Raw genomic sequence first — 22,372 nt, 5'->3', positions numbered from 1 at the left:
GGGTAAAGGATGAGTTGAAATAATCGGATGGTTGTTTAATTTTTTCGGTTGGTCGCCCATGATGCCCCGCGCGGGTATATAAGCGGCGGGAGCCGGCGATGCGGCCGCTGAAGGTTCTGGAAGGGGATCAGTGTGGATGGGCAGGCAGGGCCGACACAGCAAGCCGACATAACCCTGGGGGCGGGTTCAGTTTGCGGCCGGATGGTGAGAAGCTCCGTGGAACGGATACTCAACAGTCACTACTTCGGTAAAGAAAGAGGACAGAACTCAACGACGTCGATCAGGATGATAAACGCCCAAGAGAGGTGAGGGGGGGGTGTCACCGGAGAGGGGAAAATGGGGGTCGAAGAAGGAGATGGGGTGGGTGAGAGAGCTAAGGAGGGGATCGCCCGGGGTGATGGCGGAAAGGAGGGTGGGGGAGGAGGTGATGCCGGGGCAGATGGGAGGAGGGCGGGGTAGTTGGTGAGGGAAGCGGTGGGTTGAAAGGAGGGCTGGACCAGGGATTGCTGGCTACGTGTTTACTGTGTGTATTTGCATTGCATTGGGCATTTCTGGGTAGCGAGCTGTTGACAAAGTTCTGGCTTATGACGGACGGTTGTTCCTCAATGGCGGGTTCTGTTGTGGTGGCTTATTTAAAAAATTGCGAATCATATATAGCTATTAAATGTTCCTTAGTAACAAGTGTTTACTGCCTTGTTATGCACGTTATCTGTTCTCATCCGTTTGATGCCAGAAGAATGCTATGCAAAGCAGTTGTTTATCTTGAAATCTATATTCAAAAAATTGGCAAGTTGAGAGATGGAAAATGAAAGATCAGAGAATGTTTGGAATACAAAGCAAGTCTATCATGAACCTGAAAATGAAATGGATCTATTTTAAGTAAGGGCTCTAAAGATACACTCTAAACTGAATAAATAGCTGCATAAATTCCTTCTGCATTTCATTCTGCTATCAACAACTATTTTAAAATTAATGGAAATGGGTATTGCTGTTAAAACAGCACATAAAAAGTGAGACTCATGGGATCAGTGATCCCCTGGTGTTGCCTGAATTGGATACTGAATAGGCAGACAGGTAACATCCAAAGATACTAAAGTTGATCTACAAGCTGGAGGGACATATATATTGAAGCTGTTATTCTCATTTGAATAAATCATTATGTTAAAGACTCAAGTTCAACAAAATCAGGTCAACAGGTGATATTTGATCTGATTTCTTCAGCCTTGGATGATGGAACCTTACACATTTTAAATATTCCCCTTTTCCTTTTAAAATATAAAAAATGTATAGCTTCCACGTAAAAGTTCAATTATATTGGTGTTTTCTTGTGTAATTTTGCCCATTAATGCTGAAGATCAGAGGATCATTTACAAGTGTATATTCACATATACACTTCAAAATATTCACATTTTATTGATGCCACGAAGCATCTGGTTTGCAGCAATAATTTGAAATAGAAGTTTGTGATTGAAAGTTTAAGCCTCACAATGTAGTTAAATTGTTTAGATGGCTTGTGCAAAATTGGAGCAAATAATTTGACTTTATTTTTAACTTTACCTGCCATTTCTTTGGAAAATACTGTTATTAAAATTGTATTGCAGCTTGATTTTGAGAGCTACTTGAGTTTTTGTCAGAAATTAATAGTCCTCATGACTGGAACTTCTAAAAGCTGAAGGATTCCCTGCGTAAACAAAAGAACATTTGCAGATGCTGGAAATCCAAGCAAAACAATGCTACATTCCCTACATGTTGTTTTCTAAGATTTCTAATTTGGCAAAAATATACATTTTTCATGGAGTTTCAGCAATGATACTCAAATCAATCCTGTTAATGACAATTGCCAGAAAAGATGGTAGATTCCCTTCCATGAAGCAAGCTTGTACCTTACTACGTGGGTGATTTGCAGTGTGATAGTTTTGGAACAATCTTAACTTGTATTCATGAACTAATCTAAGTTGTGACTTTATTCATTGGCCAAACAGTACTTCCTAATTATTGATTGAGAGCACTGTACATGTTAGGTTGCAGTTAAATGCATTTATTTCAAATTTGAGTTAGGTTCAAGGGATATAATTAAGTCACACAAGCCATGCAAGAGTAAACATTTTGATTATGTATTTTTGTTCAGTTACTGTAAATATTTGCATGTACATTCCATGCAAGTTCTGAAGTTTGTCATAGTCACTGACTTTCTATTCAGGTAAAACTTGTAAATCTTCCTTCCAATGCTGAGATCACATTAATCCTGTTGTAATCTTCTATGTACATTGCGTTCCTAGGTGGATTTCCTTCAAAGTTGTGATCATATAAGTAGCATAATTGAAGTTCTTTGTGCTTTGTATACCTCCAAATAAATACCTACCCAGGCTGAGGTCTGAGATTAATGTGTGCTAATCTCAGCAAAAGGTATGAGTGTTGTTTGTTAATTTGTATTGTCAATTCCTTTTTAAAATAGAAATCCTTAATTTTGCTTGGTTACATTTTGAGTTCAATCATTTACACTCATTCTCACATTTTTACCTAATGGTCAATGCATGGGTATTATACAAGATGATTTCCAGATCTTGGCAGCAATAACTACCAGTTTGCATTTAGTGACATTCATAAAGTACAACAAAATTGGAATAGAGCCATTCAGCAGCATCAGTCTATTTTTCATTATAGTTTCTTTATGTATCAGTCAAGTATATCGTTTTGTATAAACGTTTAACTTTTTGTTGAAGTGCAGTCCAATTGCAGTGTATTCTATAAAGCTTTCTTACTTGGTTAAATCAATGGCCTTGCCTTGATCTATACCCCACGCTAGATGATAAGGCCCCGGGGACTTATCTGTCCTAATGGATTTTTACAATTCCAACATCTCTTCTTTAATATCAACATGCTTCAGAACATCAACCTCACTCATATTGTCCTCACTGTCATCAAGTTCCCTCTCATTGGTGAATACAGAAGAGAAGTATTCATTGAGGACCTCACTCACTTCCGCAGCCTCCAGGCACATCTTCCCACCTTTATCTCTAATTGGTCCTATCTTTACTCCTTCAACCTTTTGTTCTTCACATAATTGAAGAATGCCTTGGGGTTTTCCTTTACCCTGCTCACCAAGGCCTTCCCATGCCCCCTTTTTGCTCTCCTCAGCCCCTTCTTAAGCTCCTTTCTTGCTACCCTATATTCCTCAGTAGACACATCTGATCCTTGCTTCCTAAACCTCATGTATGCTGCCTTCTTCCACTTGACTAGATTCTCCACCTCACTTATCACCCATGGTTCCTTCACCTTGCCATTCTTTATCTTCCTCACCATGACAAATTTATCCCTAACATCCTGCAAGAGATCCCTAAACATCGACCATGTGTCCATAGTACATTTCCCTGCAAAAACATTATCCCAATTCACACCTGCAAGTTTTGGTCTTATAGCCTCGTAATTTGCCCTTCTCCTATTAAAAATTTTTAATTGGGGAACAATTAAAACAATTATGACAGCTTCTGTTTTATAAACATGGGTAACTCAAAGATGCTACCCTTCAAACTTTTTGCCCATGTGAATGTAATTGAATGCTGAACAGCTCTAGTTCTGATTTGAGTAATTTGATGAAGCAGCTGATTAGTTGCTAGGACAGCTCCCTTGGGTGCTTCTGTATTGTTCTGAAATTAGTGGATTGGTCTTCACCCAAAGCTAATTTTTGTACTAATGATGGTACTGCATTTATGGTTGCTTATGCTACTCATTTCCCTTTGCTCTTATCTGAGGTTGTCGTACAGTTTTTTGAATAATAGAAACCAATAATCCTCAATTTTTTTAATGGCTATTTTATCTCAATGGTACTTTGCACTGTGTGAAGTAACATTGTGATGAAATCACAACAGCACAAAACTAGTGTCTTGTCAGTGCATGATCTGTCAAATGCAGTTACAGTATATTTATAATTTTAACCTGAATGGGTTAAAATTTGACAGATAAAAGAATGGCCTTTTGTATTTAAAGGAGTCACAAGGTCAGGGTCGGGCACTCTGGTTTGCTGAGGGGAAGTAAAGGTGGAGCTTGTAGAGATGCCTGTGATATTCCAATCATCTTTGTATTCTGTGGTGTTACCAAAGAGTTCAGTTGTACACAATGCACACTTTAAAAAAAAGAATTTAAACTTGTAAATAGGTTTACTAGAACATAGAACAAAACAGTACAGCACAGTACAATGTGCCGACCCTTAAACCCTGCATTCCATATAATACTCCACCTTAAATTTCTCCATATATCTGTCTAGTAGTCTCTTAAATTTCACTAGTGTATCTGCCTCCACCACTGACTCAGGCACTGCATTCCACACACCAACCAGAGTAAAAAGCCTTCCTCAAATATCCCCCTTGAACTTTCCACCCCTTACCTTAAAGCCATGTCCTCTTGTATTGAGCAGTGGTGCCCTGGGGAAGAGGCGCTGTCACTCTATCTATTCCTCTTAATATCTTGTGTACCTCTATCATGTCTCCTCTCATAATGCATCTCTCTAAACCAGGCAGCATTCTGGTAAATCTCGTCTGTACCCTTTCCAATGCTTCCACATCCTTCCTATAGTGAGGCGGCCAGAACTGGACACAGTACTCCAGGTGTGGCCTAACCAGAGTTTTATAGAGCTGCATCATTACCCGTGACTCTTAAACTCTATCCCAAGACTTATGAAAGCTAACACTCCATAAGCTTTCTTAACTACCCTATCTACCTGTGAGGCAACTTTCAGAGATCTGTGGACATGTACTCCCAGGTCCCTCTGCTCCTCCACATTCCCAAGTAACCTGCTATTTACTTTGTACTCTGCCTTGGAGTTTGTCCTTCCAAAGTGTACCACCTCACACTACTCGGGGTTGAACTTGGTCTGCCACTTCTCAGCCCACTGCTGCATCCTATCAATGTCTCTCTGCAATCTCCAACAATCCTTAACAACACCACCAACCTTTGTGTCGTCTGCAAACTTGCCAACCCACTCTCCTACCCCCACATCCAGGTCGTTAATAAAAATCACGAAAAGTACAGGTCCCTGAACCGATCCTTGTGGGACACCACTAGTCACAACCTTCCAATCCGAATGTACTCCCTCCACCATGACCTTCTGCTTTCTGCAGGCAAGCCAATTCTGAATCCACCTGGCCAAACTTCCTTGGATCCCATGCCTTCTGACTTTCTGAATAAGTCTACCATGTGGAATGTTGTCAACTGCCTTGCTAAAATCCATGTAGATCATATCCACTGCACTACCCTCATCTATATGCCTGGTCACCTCCTCAAAGAACTCTTTATCAGGCTTGTTAGACACAATCTGCCCTTCACAAAGCCATGCTGACTGTCCCTGATCAGACCATGATTCTCTAAATGCCCATAGATTCTATCTCTAAGAATCTTATCCAACAGCTTTCCCACCACGGACGTAAAGCTCACTGGTCTATAATTACCCGGACTATTCTACTACCTTTTTTGAACAAGAGGACAACATTTGCCTCCCTCCAATCCTCCAGTACTATTCCTGTGGACTGTGAGGACATAAAGATCCTAGCCAGAGGCTCAGCAATCAATTTCTTCGCCTCGTGGAGCAGCCTGGGGAATATTCCGTCAGGCCCCGGGGACTTATCTGTCCTAATGGATTTTTACAATTCCAACATCTCTTCTCCTTTAATATCAACATGCTTCAGAACATCAACCTCACTCATATTGTCCTCACTGTCATCAAGTTCCCTTTCATTGGTGAATACCGAAGAGAAGTATTCATTGAGGACCTCACTCACTTCCGCAGCCTCCAGGCACATCTTCCCACCTTTATCTCTAATTGGTCCTATCTTTACTCCTTCAACCTTTTGTTCTTCACATAATTGAAGAATGCCTTGGGGTTTTCCTTTACCCTGCTCACCAAGGCCTTCCCATGCCCCCTTTTTGCTCTCCTCAGCCCCTTCTTAAGCTCCTTTCTTGCTACCCTATATTCCTCAGTAGACACATCTGATCCTTGCTTCCTAAACCTCATGTATGCTGCCTTCTTCCACTTGACTAGATTCTCCACCTCACTTATCACCCATGGTTCCTTCACCTTGCCATTCTTTATCTTCCTCACCATGACAAATTTATCCCTAACATCCTGCAAGAGATCCCTAAACATCGACCATAGTACATTTCCCTGCAAAAACATCATCCCAATTCACACCTGCAAGTTTTGGTCTTATATCCTCATAATTTGCCCTTCCCCAATTAAAAATTTTCCTATCCTCTGTGATTCTATTTCTTTACCTCTCTGGTAAAGTTTAGGAAATAGTTACGAGATATATTTGCAAAATAAAGAAAATCTGCAGATGCTGGAAATCCAAGCAATACAAACAAAGTGTTGGAGGAATTCACCAGTCCAGGCAGCATCTATGGGAAATACTTTGGGTTAAGACCCTTAAAGACTGCAGTAAAAACGAAAAGGAAGAAGAGTAAGAAGGTGGGATCTGCTTCTTTGATCACCCACATTCCATCCTCTTGTATGAATACTGCCTTCTGTGCCATTGTCTTATCATATCGACCAATTCCTTTATTGTTGCACGTATTCTGATTTTGTGTGGTTTTTTAAGCCACCTGCCTTTTTTGTAATGAAGTGGTTGGCCTGCTTGTGACCACATGGGCTTCTTGGTGCTCCAGGTTTTTTTCTGAAAGACCTGCATTTTGGGCAGTTTAATTGGCTACTAAATTGTACCTACTGTGTAGCTGAATGATCAAGTGCAAGGGGGGAGCAAATTAGGAATATTATAAATTCTCTCCCTCTTCCAAGTGTACTGTTTTTTTTGGGCAAGGACCAACAATGTGTAGTATTCTAGGTATGGCCATACCAATGCCTTGTGTAATTAATGTACTTTTATTCAATCCTCAAGCAATGAGGAATCCTGTCATCCTGATTGCTTCCTGCACCTCGTTGTAGTTCCCACTGACATGTACAAGAACACTTAATCTTTTGAACATCAGCCATTAATCTCTCCAGACCCAAAAACAATTATTTTATCTACTGACATGGATAGTAAGGATAATTCTACATTTTTCCATACAATTTTCCAAGTTTGCAACTCACAAGCTTGTCTGTACTCCCTTGAAGCTTCCTTGCGATCCCTATCATTGCTCAATTATTTTGCTTAATTTTGTATTATTAGCAAACTTGGAAATGTTGCATTTAGTCCCGTCAGCCCTTTCTTAAGCTCCTTTCTTGCTACCCTATATTCCTCAATAGACTCATCTGATCCTTGCTTCCTAAACCTCATGTATGCATATAATTGACATCTGTTGTGTATAGTTGTGGCCCAAAGACTGATTTGATTCCTGTGATACCAAACTAGTCACAACCTGTCAAGCCAGGAAGCTCTGCTGCATGCTCCGGCTTTACCTGGTAACAAACTCTCAGCCCACACTGGTTACTTTAAACACACCCACCCCAAATTCCACATACTTTGTTTGAAGCTCCACTGCCTGGAACCTTGCCAAAAGTCTTCAGGAAGTAGAAAATTTACCACATCCATTTGTTCCCTATCTACTTCAGTAGAGTTAACCTCAAAACTCCAGTAGATCAAACTTGGTTTCCCTTTTATAAATACATATTTTCTCTTTTTTTCTTTGAATCTTGATACTACATTCATTAATATAAGTTCTATCGTTTTCCTAACTTTAATGTTTACAGGTCAGAAGCATGGTATCACATTTGCTATTGTTAGTCATCAGAAACTTGTAGAATCCATAGAATTTTAGATGACTAAAGAATCCACTATCTATAGCCACCAACTTCATTAACTTCAGTATTTTAATGCTAATTTCTTTGTACAGTATCCTTGGTTCTTGGTTATTTGTAGGATGTTTTCTGTGAAGTTTCAACACTTCCATGATAACTGATCGATCAAGACCCATCCATGTCATCCCCAGGCTATAAATGCTTGAATTGTGCACAGTCCATACATAATGAGTGTTTTGGGAGACAACCAGAGTGAATTTACTTGACTATTGAAAGACTCCAAGTATCTTGTACCCCCTGGGAATTCAGTTATTGGCTACATTTCCATGTTTTGAACTGTCAGGGTTAAGGCAAATCATGTGTATGTATGCGATCTTTAATTTCTAAAAGTTAGTTGCAATGAGAAATTTTGGTTAGAAAATTCTTCAATTCTGGCAAAAAGCAAATAGTTGTTAATCTCAATTTTCATTTATTGTTGTGTTTGTGTAAACCAGATGTTGCATTTATTTGTTTAGCAGTATTTGTATCTCAAAAGTGTCATGTGAGTTAGTCTAATAAATGACAAATTTATTACTCCTTGATCAGTAAATATCTGATCAGTTTCAGAAAGCTTTTTTTTAACCAATAGCTAAAGGGTATTTTTTTTTAAAAAGCAGTGTTTTAATTATGAAATGTAGTGGACTTTTGGTGCCATTTTGGTTGGGGAAAGGGAAGAAGATAATTTAAATGTTAAAATGTATTTCTGACCTGAAAGCATGATTGAAGTCTATTTTGCAACATAGATCAGTGCTGCTGAGTAGGAAAGGAAGTGTTGCCTGCAGCCAAAGCAGTAAATTGGTTATTAATGCCATGTACTGAGATACCATGAAAAACATGTTTTGCATAACTTCCTTGTCCTAGCCCTTGTAAATAATTTTGCAATCCATTATCCCACAGCTGACAATGTTAAGGGGACTTCATTGTGGATGAGTGAACAGTCTCTATTTCTTGGCAATTAAAGATTTTCCTTTTTATAAAATCTCTTAATGCCAACTAACTTAAGGTGCAAATTTGGCATATAGTGGGCATCTGGCCTTTTCAAAGATTGGACATGTCAGATGTTGATTCATAACCTGGCTAACTGAAGTTAAAAATTATGTAAGTTTGCCGTATATGAGCAAGTGACTCAGTAGGGAATGCATGTTCTTTTTAAAATGCAAAGATGAAATTTGTTTGAAATGAGTTGGTCAGAAAGCTTGTGTGAAGCTGGTTTTCTATCCTAACATTATTAGTTCTGTTGGTATCTAGCTCTTCTTGAAATACATTTGCTTAACACTGCTTTTGTGTTCTTTTTTGCAGTAATATTCCTTTGTGTGGTACCTCTCAGCAACAATACTGCAGGCACCTCGGTCCAGGGCCTCTGTGGTGCTCCTGATGCCCCTCACCCATCAGTGAAGATCCCGGGTGGGCGAGGGAACGGAAGGGATCACACTCTTGCAGCTCTCTTGCATGCGGTTTGTATAGTTTTTCTATATAAGATTAAAAAATCAAGTTGTTGCTCTGGTACAAAAACTGGAGTGTGATTCAAAGACACGGCCAGTGTGGGTGTTTCTCTACTTGAAAACAGCTAATAGGTGAATTGTGTTGTAATTGAAAACAGTTAATAGGTGGATTGTACCGTGTTCTGACAAGTGGTAATAATAATAGAGCCAGTAGAGCCTGGGGGTACATTAATTAAAGTTGCAGCATTTTGGCGAGCTGCTCCTGTATCATGGAGCATGAATTGTACAATATGGCACTACTCAAAGATATCAGACTTCGAGTTTATTATGGTCCAGTGTCATTTTACAATTGAAGTTATCATGTAGCAAAGGTTATCAAACTAAAATTTCTGAAGTGTAAACCAGCTGTGAATTTGGCTATGATGCAATGGAAATTTAAAGCTGAATGCTAATAGTGAAGGTTTAAAAAAAATCTATACCCATGCTCTTGAGCATTCTTAGACCCAAAAGATTTTGTTCTTAAATTTTGCGGTGCTGGACATTGTAGTGGTCTTGCACAATACAAGTAAAATGCAATGAATATTGAAATTCTAAGTTAAAATCCATAGAATTAACAAGTCTCAGCATTAATGAGGAGTTAATGGTGAATCTTTTTAGATTTGAAGGTGTTAAGGTTCAAGCAGTTTAACTACACAAAGCAAAAAGAGGAAAGAAAAGGGTAAGATTTAGTATGTAGGAAAGCAATAATTAAATGCCAAAAACAATGGTGCAAGGACAACTTTAGTATTGAAACCTAGTAGTCTGGTAAGCTTGAAAACTGGCATGCAAGTGTTTTTATTGACAGTGTGATACACGCAAAATACTTGAGGAACTCAGCAGGCCAGACAGCACCTATGGAAAAGAGTAAACAGTTGATGTTTTGGGCTGAGACCCATCATCAGGACTACAGCATTTTGTGTGTTTTGATTTCCAGTATCTGCCGATTTTTTTCTTGTTTGTGTATTGAAAATGTGGCTTGGCTGTCGGCCTCCTCAACTGCAATGAGTCCCTCCACCACCTATTCTTGGTAGCTCTAGTGTGTAGCTTCCATAATTAGCATGTTCTATATTAATATTATCCATTGCTATTTTCTCTCAACATTAAGGCTGTAATATACAGTTGCCAGACAAACTTTGGAAATTCTTTTGCAATTACTGGCTTTCTGCATTTTTTACTCATAAAAAGTGGTCTGATCTACATCTAAGTCATTAAAAGACAAACGCAATTTAATTACACAAAACAACTGTACTTCTCATGTCTTTATTGAATACTGTTTAGTCATTCACAGTCCAGGCTGGAAAAATTATGTAAACCCTTGTGTTTAATAAACTGGTTGAACTTCCTTTAACAGCAATAACGTCAACCAAATGTTTCCTGTAACTGCTGATCAAACTTGCAGAGCAGCAAGGAGAAATTTTAGACCATTCCTCCATTTAAAAAAAACCTGTTTCAGTTCATCAATATTTCTGGGATACGAAATAGTTTGAGAAAGCCACTGAAACGTGGTAGGAGGATTTACTTCTTTCCAGTTTTGTAATATAGACCTTCTGGCTATTAATGTTACAAAAGCAATCATTCGTCTGATTGAAGGGGAAAACTGATTACCATCTTCATTTGGTATGCCAAAAATTGCAGTAATAAAATGAGGTTGTAAATCTATATTCCAAATTGAGGAAATAGTAAATATGTCCTTCCAATAGTTATGTAAAGTGGGACATAACCAAAACATATGGGTCAATGAGGCCACTTCTGAATGACATCTGTCACATTGAGGGTTAATATGAGAATAGAATCGAGCAAGTTTATCTTTAGACATATGAGCTCTATGTACAATTTTAAATTTCTTATCTGAGCCTGGAAATTTCTTATTTCTTATCTGAGCCTGGAAAAAATTAGAAGCACTATTTTTGACTCATCAATTAAATTTGAAGAAACTTGGAGACCGTTTATTCGACATTTTCATATGAATTAATTTGGCCTTTTCCAGACCTTCTTTCTGCTTATTCATGTTCAGGTATGGAGTTCTGGAGTTTTTTTGACACTATCATATATTTGTAAGCTATTACTATTGCCCATGTTAGTTTAGTTTAGTGTTTTATTTTTCTTAATATATACTTTTTTCACATATTTTCTAATTTTTTCTTTTAATGGTTATTTTTGTTTTTTTTCATATATAATATGGACTTGATTGATTAAGGTATTTTTTTCTGCTGATGTTTAATAGGATATTGTTATCTTATTATCAACGTGACTTCAAGTCTATTGTATTCATAATTTACTCATTATTATGTTATGTTTTTTTATATGTATATATGAAAATCAATAAAAAAAATTGAAAAAGAAAGAATATTTCTGGGATACCTTGCATGAACAGCCCCCTTCGGGTGATGACACAGCATCTCAATTGGGTTAAGGTTTTGGACTTGGCTATTCCAAAACATGAATTTTCTTTTTAAACCATTCTGTTATTGATTTGCTCTTGTGTTTCAGATTGTTGTCTTGTTGCATCATCCAGCTTGTATTCAGCTTGAGATTGGCATTCTCCTATAAAATATCTTGATAAATTTTTGAATTCATGGTTCCCTCAAGCTGCCAGGTTTTGAGGCAGCAAAATAGCCCCAAACCATGATGCCCCTTCCACCACCCTTCACAGTTGAGATGAGGTTTTGGTGTGCAGTCCCTTTTTTCCTGCAACAGAGCGTTGTGCATTTCTGCCTAAAAGTTCAATTTTTGTCTCATCTATCCACAGAACATTGTCCCAGAAGTGTTGTTGGACATCTAGGTAGTCTTTTGCAAACTTGAGATGTACAGTAATTGTTATTTTTGGAGAGCGGTGGTTCCCTCTGTGATGTCCATGAACACCATTCTTGTTCACTGTTTACTTTATAGTGGACACATGATTAGAGACTTCAAGTTCCAGAGATTTTTGCAGATCTTTTGCTGTTATCACTGGGTTCTTTTTCACCTCCTTCAGCATTGCATGTTGTGCTCTTGCTGTGATCTTTGCAGGACACACACTCCTAGGGAGAGGACAGCAACAGTACTGAATATCCTCCATTTGTAGACAAATGCTCTTACTGTGGACAGATGAACACTCAGGTCTTTAGAAATGCTTTTGTAGCCTTTTCTAGCTTCATGTATCTCCATAATTCTTCTGAGGTCTTCTGAAATTTGTTTTGATCGAGGCATTGAGATCTTCCTCAAGAAGAGCAGGCTCTGTCAATAAACTTTGACTTTTTTGTAGGGCAGAGCACATCCACAACCCACACCTCCAATCTCATCTCATTGATTAGAACACCTGAATTTTGTAGAAGGCAATGCCCCAGAGATTCACATACTTGTTTAAATGATGTACTCAGTATTGATGAGAAATGCAATGGTTTGTTACTCGTTTGGCACATTATTTGTCGATAGTGCCTTGGATGAAGATCTGATCACATTTTATGAGTTAATTAATGGAGGAAGCCAGGTAATTGCAAAGGATTCACAAACTTTTTCTTGTCATTAAAAATGCGGCAAAATTGAACTCCTATGGTCAAAATGCTGCCACATATCTCTTAAGATTATTGATAATGCCACATTACCAGTATTGTTGACTCTTCATCGCCATTAACTCATATTATTGTTAAGCTCTTCATGTTATCACTTAGAAATTGTCATTGTTCTGATTTGTTGTGACTTTGAAGTTTGTTGCTATGGTGACCAATCCAGTGCTTGCCTGCAGTTTATAAAAAAAGGCTGAGCCACTGAATTGAAAGTATGCTCCTGATTTTCAGACTTTATATAGACAATTGCCCCACAATTTCCCAAATGAATTATTTCAGTTCATAAATGCATGGTAATCTTGTTAGATGCAATGGTTCTTATCATTTTGTGAATTTGATCCCGGATATGGAGCAGTTTGACACCCAGCCTGCAGCAGTGAATTGGGAGGGAAGCTGACGTTATACATTGAGGGAGAGAAAGATTAACATACTTTTGAAGTGGAATGCCAGAGAGAAATAGCCTAGCAGTGTATGTTGTGGACAATAGACAGTAGGTGCAAGAGTAGGCCATTCGGCCCTTCTAGCCAGCACCGCCATTCACTGTGATCATGGCTGATCATACACAATCAGTACCCCGTTTCCCATATCCCGCGACCCCACTATCTATAAGAGCTCTATCTAACTCTCTCTTGAATACATCCAGAGACTTGACCTCCACTGCCTTCTGGAGCAGAGCATTCCACATATCCACCACTCTCTGGGTGAAAAAGTTTTTCCGCATCTCTGTTCTAAATGGCCTACCCCTTATTCTTAAACTGTGGCCTCTAGTTCTGGACTCATCCATCAGCGGGAACATGCTTCCTTCCTGCCTCCAGTGTGTCCAATCCCTTAATAATCTTAAATGTTTCAATCAGATCCCCTCTCATCCTTCTAAATTCCAGTGTATACAAGCCCAGTCGCTCCAATCTTTCAGCATATGACAGTCCCGCTATTCCGCGAATTAACCTTGTGAACCTACGCCACACTCCCTCAATAGCAAGAATGTCCTTCCTCAAATTTGGAGACCAAAACTGCACACAATACTCCAGGTGGGGTCTCACCAGGGCCCTGTACAGCTGCAGAAGGACCTCTTTACTCCTATACTCAATTCCTCTTGTTATAAAAGCCAGCATGCCATTAGCTTTCTTCACTGCCTGCTGTACCTGCATGCTTGCTTTCATTGACTGATGTACAAGGACACCTAGATTTCGTTGTACTTCCCCTTTTCCCAACACCAAAGTGAATAACCTCACATTTATCCACATTAAACTGCATCTGCCGTACATTTGCCCACTCACCCAACCTGTCCAAGTCACCCTGCATTCTCATAACATCCTCCTGACATTTCACACTGCCACCCAGCTTTGTGTCATCAGCAAATTTGCTAATGTTACTTTTAATTCCTTCATCTAAATCATTAATGTATATTGTAAACAGCTGCAGTCACCAGCACCGAACCTTGCGGTACCCCACTGGTCACAGCCTGCCATTCAGAAAAGGACCCATTAATCGCTACTCTTTGTTTCCTGTCAGCCAGCCAATTTTCAATCCATGTCAGTATTCTGCCCCCAATACCATGTGCCCTAATTTTGCCCACTAATCTCCTATGTGGGACTTTATCAAAAGCTTTCTGGAAGTCCAGGTACACTACATCCACTGGCTCTCCCTTGTCCATTATCATAGTTACATCCTCAAAAAAATTCCAGAAGATTAGTCAAGCATGATTTTCCCTTAATAAATCCATGCTGACTCAGATTGATCCTTCTACTGCTATCCAAATGTGTCGTAATTTCCTCTTTTATAATTGACTCCAGCATCTTTTCCACCACTGATGTCAGGCTAACCGGTCTATAATTCCCTGTTTTCTCTCTCCCTCCTTTCTTGAAAAGTGGGACAACATTAACCACCCTCCAATCAACAGGAACTGTTCCTGAATCTATAGAACATTGGAAAATGATTACCAATGCGTCCACGATTTCTAGAGCCACCTCTTTAAGGACCCTGGGATGCAGACCATCAGGTCCCGGGGACTTAACAGCCTTCAGACTCAACAGTCTATCCAACACCGTTTCTTGCCTAATATAAATTTCCTTCAGTTCATCCTTTACCCTAGTTCCTTTGGCCACTATATTACATCTGGGAGAATGTTTGTGTCTTCCCTAGTGAAGACAGGTCCAAAGTACCTGTTCAACTCATCTGCCATTTTCTTGTTCCCCATAATAAATTCACCCATTTCTGTCTTCAATGGCCCAATTTTGGTCTTAACTATTTTTTTGCTATTCACATACCTAAAGAAGCTTTTACTATCCTCCTTTATATTCTTGGCTAGTTTACCTTCGTACTCTAGCGGTGTGCTACACACAGCGCTAAAATAATGACACGGAGCCGGTAAACTGCAGTTAAAGAAGATTTTATTCGAACTTCACAGCCTTGCTTTAAAGCCTCCCTGATCCCGCCCTCCTCGGGTGCGGATGCTGTAGGGGGCACGTACTCACAATCCCGCACAGGCTTTTCCCTTTGTTGGTGAAGCAGACCTGGTGCCTTTTTGGGACTGGCCTTTGTGCCGGTGCGCTGGCTATTTGTGAGCCGGTTCGAGTGTGCTAGGAAGTGGGTCGCCACAGTACCTCATTTTTTTCTTGACTTACTGCCTTTTTTGTTACCTTCTGTTGCTCTTTAAAAGCTTCCCAGTCCTCCGGTTTCCCACTTATCTTTGCTATGTTTACTACTCTTTTATTTTTATTCTGCCCTTGACTTCCCTCGTCAGCCACGGCCGCCCCTTACTCTCTTTAGGATCTTTCTTCCTCTTTGGAATGAACCGATTCTGCACCTTCTGCATTATTCCCAGAAATAACTGCTATTGTTGTTCCACTGTCTTCCCTGCTAGGGTATTGTTCCATTGAACTTTGGCAAGCTCCTCCCTCATAGCTCCATAGTTCCCTTTGTTCAACTGTAATACTGACACATCCGATTTTCCCTTCTCCTTTTCAAATTGTAGGTTAAAACATATCATTATATGATCACTATCTCCTTATGGTTCCTTTACCTCGCGGTCCCTGATCAAATCCGGTTCATTGCACAACACTAAATCTAGAATTGCCTTCTCCCTGGTAGGCTCCAGTACAAGCTGTTCTAAGAATCCATCTCGGAGGCACTCCACAAACTCCCTTTTTTGGAGTCCATTACCATTCTGATTCTCCCAGTCTACCTGCATGTTGAAATCCCCCATGACAACTGTATCATTACCGACATGCCAATTTTAACTATTCATTCAACTTACACCCTACATCCAAACTGCTGTTTGGGGGCCTGTAGATAACTCCCATTAGGGTCTTTCTACCCTTAGAATTTCTCAGTTCTATCCATACTGATTCTATGTCCCCCCCTCGCAAGGGACTGAATATCATTCCTCACCAACAGAGCCACCCCACCCCCTCTGCCAGTCAGTCTGTCCTTTCGATAAGATGTATATCCTTGAATATTCATTTCCCAGGCCCTGTCTGCTTGAAGCCATGTCTCAGTTATTCCCACAACATTGTACTTGCCAATTTCCAACTGAGCCTCAAGCTCATCATTTATTCCTTATACTTAGTGCATTCATATATAATACTTTTAATTTGGTACTCCCCTCTCCTTTCGTATCAATTCCTATTTCACTTGGCCATACTGTATGATCTCTTGAACTTTCTACTCCATTGATTCTGTTGTCCTTTTTAACTTTTCTTATTTTCACTTTCCCTTTAACTCCATCGTTAAATTTCCAGTTCATCCCCTCCCTCCCACTACTTAGTTTAAACACATCCATGTTGCAGTGGCAAACCTGTCTGCCAGAATGCTGGTCCCCCGCCTATTAAGATGTAACCCGTCCGGAGATTATGAATGGACACGAAAGGACTGTTAATGTCATATTATTAGTACTTATAGCAATCACCTGCAATTCTAGTGGAAGAATCCTTGTAAGGTTTTCATATTTTGTGCCTCTATTTGTGCTGAGTGTTCTGCAGGGATCTGTACTGGGACCTCAGCTGTTCGTGATGTATATAAATGACCTGGATGAAAATATAGAAGCGTGCATTAGTAAGTTTGCTGACAGTATGAAAATTGGTGGCATTGTGGATAGCATAAAAGACTGGAAAAGAATACAGTGGGGTTGATCAGTGGCAGAGAAATGGCAGATGGAGTTTAACCCAGCCAAATATGAAGTGTTGCATCTTAGCAGGTCAAACGTAAAGGGACAGTAGACTTAAAGGAAAGATGCTTAACTCTGTTGATGAGTGGAGGGATCTTGGAGTAGACGCTCACAACTCCCAGAAGGTGACTATATAGGTTGATATGGTGATTAGGAGAGCAAATAGCATGCTTGCCTTTAATAGTTGAGGCTTTGAGTTAAAGAGTCAGGAAGTTGTGTTGCAGCTTTATAAAACTCCTGTTCGGCCACATCTGGAGTATTGTATGCAGTTCTGGTCACCCTATTATAGGAAGGATGTTGTGGCTTTGGAGTGGGTGCAGAAGAGGTTTACCAGGATGGTGCCTAGATTAGAGAGCATGTGCTAAAATAAGACATTGGACAAACTTGGATTGTTTTCTCTGTAGTGGCAGAGGCTAAGGGGAGATCTGATAAAGGCTTATAAGATTGATAGGCATAGATAAGAGTATCTTTTCCCAGAGAGCATGCATTTAAGGTATGAGGGTATAATTTGAAATTAGATGTGAGGGGTAAGTTTGTTGTGGTGGTAGAGGCAGACGCATTAGGGTTGTTTATGAGACATTTAGATAGCTCATGAATGAGAGGAAAATAGAAGGATTTGGATATTGTGTGGGTAGTGGATATTAGTTTAGTTAGCCATTTGATTACTAATTTGGCACAACATTGTGGGCCAAAGGGTCTGTTCTTGTGCTGTACTGTTCTATTATTTAGTTAAAAATGCTAAAAGACTGAGTAATTATGCTGTCACGACTCAGTAGTTATTTCCTACATCTTGCCTGTTTTTCTTAATGTGGAAATGTGTGCAGAGTACTTTTCCTCAATTGGTGCCTTTCTTATTTGTAGGATGAGAAGCTAACCGTAACGCAAGAACTACCAGCAAATGGAAAACAGCATATTATCCTCTTTCAGTACAAGTTGACAGAATCTAAGATCTCTAAATGGAGTGCAGTTTTCTCCAATAATAGTCTCTTTCTGGAGATCCCTGATGGTATTTTGGCAGAAGGAAGCAAGGAAGGGTGAGTGGTTTGAAACCTGTTATGTTTTCATGTCCTTGTTTGTATTGAGCCATATAAAAGTATTTATTCAGATTAAGCATTCAAATTAACAATTTTTCACCTTGCTTCAGGGTAGCCTGAGAGGAGGAGATTGGCTAATACAATCAGTTTTAGTATTAAGAAGGAACTCGTAGATTTCTCTTTGCAATAAAATGAAATGGTCTCTTAGATACTTATTGCAGCAGGGTGATTTGGGAAGTGAATATTGTAAAAAGCTTGAGGCTTCTGTTGACTATCGTCCTTTAGTGAATTTGCCATTGTATTTGCTTGCATTCCTAAAATTTAGGCTTTAAATTATATTAGCCTACATTTGGTGCTTCCAAATGGTTGTCTCCGACTTCAGGTTCTATCTTAAATTTCATTCTCCAGTGCTCTTTCCACTGATGCAATTAATGCTATCCACTGAGTGTGCTTTATTTAACAGTGCTACCTTGGGTATCCATTTAAAAAAACACCATGAATCAAGAAATATTCTAGCTGATTTTAAATTACGATCTTGCTCAAATAGTACTAAAATTAACCCAGTATTTCTTTTCCATTGTGTGTTTTGTTAGTTTCTCATTCTTTGGCTGTTAAGTTAAATGTAGTTGGCAAGACTCACTCATTTCCATTCAGCCCCTGAACAAAACGTAAAGTGCAATTCTTTGAAATACAAAATGGAGTTTGTCTAGTTCTTTAGTGCATTATGGGACATTTTGACCTTTTGTACTATAAGCTTAAGGTTACTTCATTTAACTTGGTTGTAATGAAAACAGGAGTAATAGGGTAGCACTGAGGCTTTGGGCCTTCTCCATGACATTCCGGGGATTCAGATCTAAGGACACAATTTGTTTCGGAATGCTGTTGCTTGCTTCTTTGTTTGCATGATTTGTTTTTTGTCTTTCTCTGCTCGTTGGGTGTTGATCTATTTTTATTATTGGTTTCTTTCGGGTTTCTTGCTTTAGGGCTGTCTGTAAGCAGACAAATTTCAAGGTTGTATAATTTACACATTCTTTGATATACTTTCTGTCTTTGAGATAGAACTGCTGCATGATTGTGCTAGGGCTTAGTTGCATAGGTAAGTAGTAGATTATGGGACATTGAGAGAATAAAAATAAACTGGGATTAATGTAGAAAATGTGTAAATGGTCAGCAGTCTGCATGGGCAAAGGTTCTGTTTCTATGATAGGACTATTGATAGGATAGGTTAAAACTTTCTAGTTCCTTTAGACTTGTTTTATTTTGGCCAGGTTAACTGTGCTGTTAGAATTTGCTGAGGAGAAGCTGAAGGTGGAGTACGTATTTGTCTACTTCTACAAAAACAGAGAAGATCGAGGTAAGGGCTTTCTATATTTCTGTAATAATAAACACTGAAGAAATGTCATCAAGCCAAACAGTTTTTCAGTCTTTTTTCCTAAAGGCTAGGTTGAATATTGACTTGGTGAAGAATAGAATGTAATAGCAAAGGAAATTGGTGGTGATTAGATGCTTCCTATCAGTGAATGCATGCCAACATCTTGAATTCCATGTAGTGTCTCAATTTACAAGTGTTTAGTTCTTGCAAGATTTGTATTCTCTAGGAATAACAAATTAAAGCATTGGATTCTTTTCTCTTCACAGCTATTCTTTTGAGGACATTCAGCTTCATGGGCTTTGAGATTGTGAGACCAGGCCATCCCTCAGTTCCAGCTCGGCCTGGTGTCTTGTTCATGGTGTACTCCATTGATCAGTCATTATCTGAGGAGGAGTGACCACATACTGTGTTTTCTTTTCCTTCCTTTATGATGTAGCTCATTTGGGAGAGGGTAGTCCTTAGTATAAACGCTGTGTAATACCCATAGCTACAGCCTGTAAAAGGTGCAAATTTTTGTTGTCTTTTGCGTAAGCAAAATTTGATCATCTTGCCTAGATGTTCTTTAGGCAGCCTGGGCTGAATTCAGCTTCATGGATTGATACTGAGCAGTAATTGTCTCAAATTACAACTTTGTCAAGATTTTTTTGTCTTTTGTTTCTTGAACTGTGTGACAATTTGTCATTGCTGTTTACAGAAATCATTGAAAGCCTGTGCATTCCTTTCACATACTGTGTTTTTATGTACCTTCTTGAAAGCTGTTTAAATAAAATATTTCAAATTTACCTTTGCATGATGTATTGATTTTCTTTTATGCATGGTTGGGTTCTGTACAAGGCCCATTCATAGCTGTTTTCATTTGGGAATTTATCAAAATCTACCATTTGATGTTGACTTGCCCCCCTAATCAGGAATTTATAGTGTTCAATATTTGGGCATTTATAGTTTCTTCACAAAATATTTTCTAGTGGGTCGATCTTGTCTTGCATTTTCTTTTTTCAAATATCAATTTTACATGACTAGCACAACAATTGCTATTTCTGGTCTATGCAAATTGCTAACAGTATTAAAAATAAACTCAATTTATATCGCACTTAATTGACTACTACGTTAGAGTGATTTGACAAATGATTTTGCAAATCTGAAAATCTTGACATTTGCAGCCACTTGTAATTTGTGCAAAGCTCTAGCTTTCTCATTTACCTCCTAATGAGGAAAAACTGAAAAATAAGGAAATCCATTGTTCAGAGTGTAAATGTGAAATTAAAAGGCCTAAATGTGAAGTGTTGTTTCTTTTTAAGACTGTACTGCGCAGTGGGCATAGGGAATTGTGAAAGAGGCTGAGAAGTAGGACCTCAAAGGTAGTAATCTGGATTAGTAGTAGGTAGCTATCAATCCCAGGGGATCATAGCTCTCCAGAGCACAAGCTGGGTGGGAAGATTTGAAGAACCGGCTATTGCTCTTAGAGCAGGTTCCCCCTTTCGACACCACTGATGTAGTCCAAGGGCAAATGCTGATACAGCTTGGCACCAGTATCATTGTAAAGGTTGCCAGACTGAAGTTGTAAATGGCCTCAAACTGCCTTAGGGACCCCGGCTCCGGATTTCTTCCTTGGGGTTTACTCACGAAGCCTTCCCCATGGGTGGGTATGGCTGCAAGGCAGCAGAGGTTTAAAATCAGAATCTTCCTTCTCCTAGATGGACTGCTGCCCAAGGCTGACGAGCCCCAACTACCCGAAGCAACTGGTTTGCGGCACCAGTGGTCTGCCTTTTCCCCTTGTCAGTAGAAGCAGTTCCACTGGGCCTCGTAGCTTAGCCACACGTGAAGGACAAGAGTTGGACTTGGTTGTCAGAGGCTATTGGAGATGCACACCATTTGGAGCATTTTATAGGTAGCGGGAGCTTATCCTCACTAGCACCCGTGGCTATGACAACCTTGGGAATCTCTGGATTACTCCCAGTAAAATACACTAGTTAGGATAGGAATGGAGAGATAAAATAGATTAATGAATGGCTGACAAACTAGGGCAGGGGTTGAGGGATCATTAGAACCTCTTCTTGGGCAGGATTGACTTGTCCAAGAGGGACCTTAACTGGAAGGGAACAATTATCTTGGCTGGAAAGTGCACTAGTGCTACTCGGGAGGGCTTAAACTAGTTTGGCAGGGGATTGTACACCAGAACACCAGGAGGGATTGAGAGGAAGGTAGATGCCACGACCAGTAATAATAGACGGGCCAGGTAAAAGACACAATGGGACAGAGGGTTTGAAGTCTGTATTTTAATGCTATGAGTATTGGGAATAAGGATGATGAACATGGAACTAAAATAAGGCCATAACAGCGATTTGGTTGAAAGAGGGAAAAGAATGGATACTTAATTTTCCAGGGTTTTAATGTTCTTGAAATGATTGAGAAGGAGGTAGTGGGGATGTGGTTGCATTTTTAATCAGGAACAATATCAAACATACTCTCAGAGGGAAATAATGGAAGGCTCATCCACTAAGCCTATATAGTAGAACTCAAAAGTAAGAAAGGTGCAATTATTCTGATGGGGTTATGTTGCAGACTTCTCAAAAGTTACCTATTTTGTAGAGCAAATTTTCAGGCACTTTAGGGAAAGTTGTAAAACCAATAGGGTTGTTGAAGTGAGTGACTTCAAGAACTTCCCTAATATAGATTAAGACCAGGAGTTGTAGATGGCAAAATTTGTTAGGTGCATCCAAGAGGACTCTTTATGCTGATCATCCAGCAAGAGGAGAATCTATACTAGACTTGGTGTTATTTAATGAACTGGGTCGGGTGACTGACCTTTCAGTAGAGCAGTGAAGGAACACTGATTACATTGCCTTGTGTTTCATTTTAGTTTTTGATAAGGATTAAGTTTGGACCTTGTAGGAGAATATTAAATTGGAAAACAATAGGCAGGAGCTAAGGACAGCTAATTTAGAACAGCTGTTTTGGGGCAAATCTACATCAGACATGAGGAGGATGTTTAAAGACAAATATACTA

The 22,372-nt window shown here is 39.4% G+C and overlaps 1 protein-coding gene across 1 annotated transcript; it reads left to right on the top strand.

Annotated features, from left to right (window-relative positions):
• Positions 1 to 96: 96 nt before the first annotated feature.
• LOC132378879 (ornithine decarboxylase antizyme 2-like) lies at positions 97 to 20,147 on the top strand. The gene is given in 6 exon segments (XM_059946147.1): positions 97 to 305; positions 9,068 to 9,140; positions 9,142 to 9,222; positions 17,821 to 17,993; positions 19,262 to 19,347; positions 19,632 to 20,147. Coding segments are annotated over 6 exon segments (648 nt in total). The 5' UTR covers positions 97 to 201; the 3' UTR covers positions 19,763 to 20,147.
• Positions 20,148 to 22,372: the final 2,225 nt, after the last annotated feature.

The sequence above is a fragment of the Hypanus sabinus genome, chromosome 21 (assembly GCF_030144855.1).
Source record: "Hypanus sabinus isolate sHypSab1 chromosome 21, sHypSab1.hap1, whole genome shotgun sequence".
In the NCBI taxonomy this organism is placed as follows: domain Eukaryota; kingdom Metazoa; phylum Chordata; class Chondrichthyes; order Myliobatiformes; family Dasyatidae; genus Hypanus; species Hypanus sabinus.
Note: the sequence above shows the minus strand (reverse complement) of the source record. Positions and strands in the feature narration are given on the sequence as shown.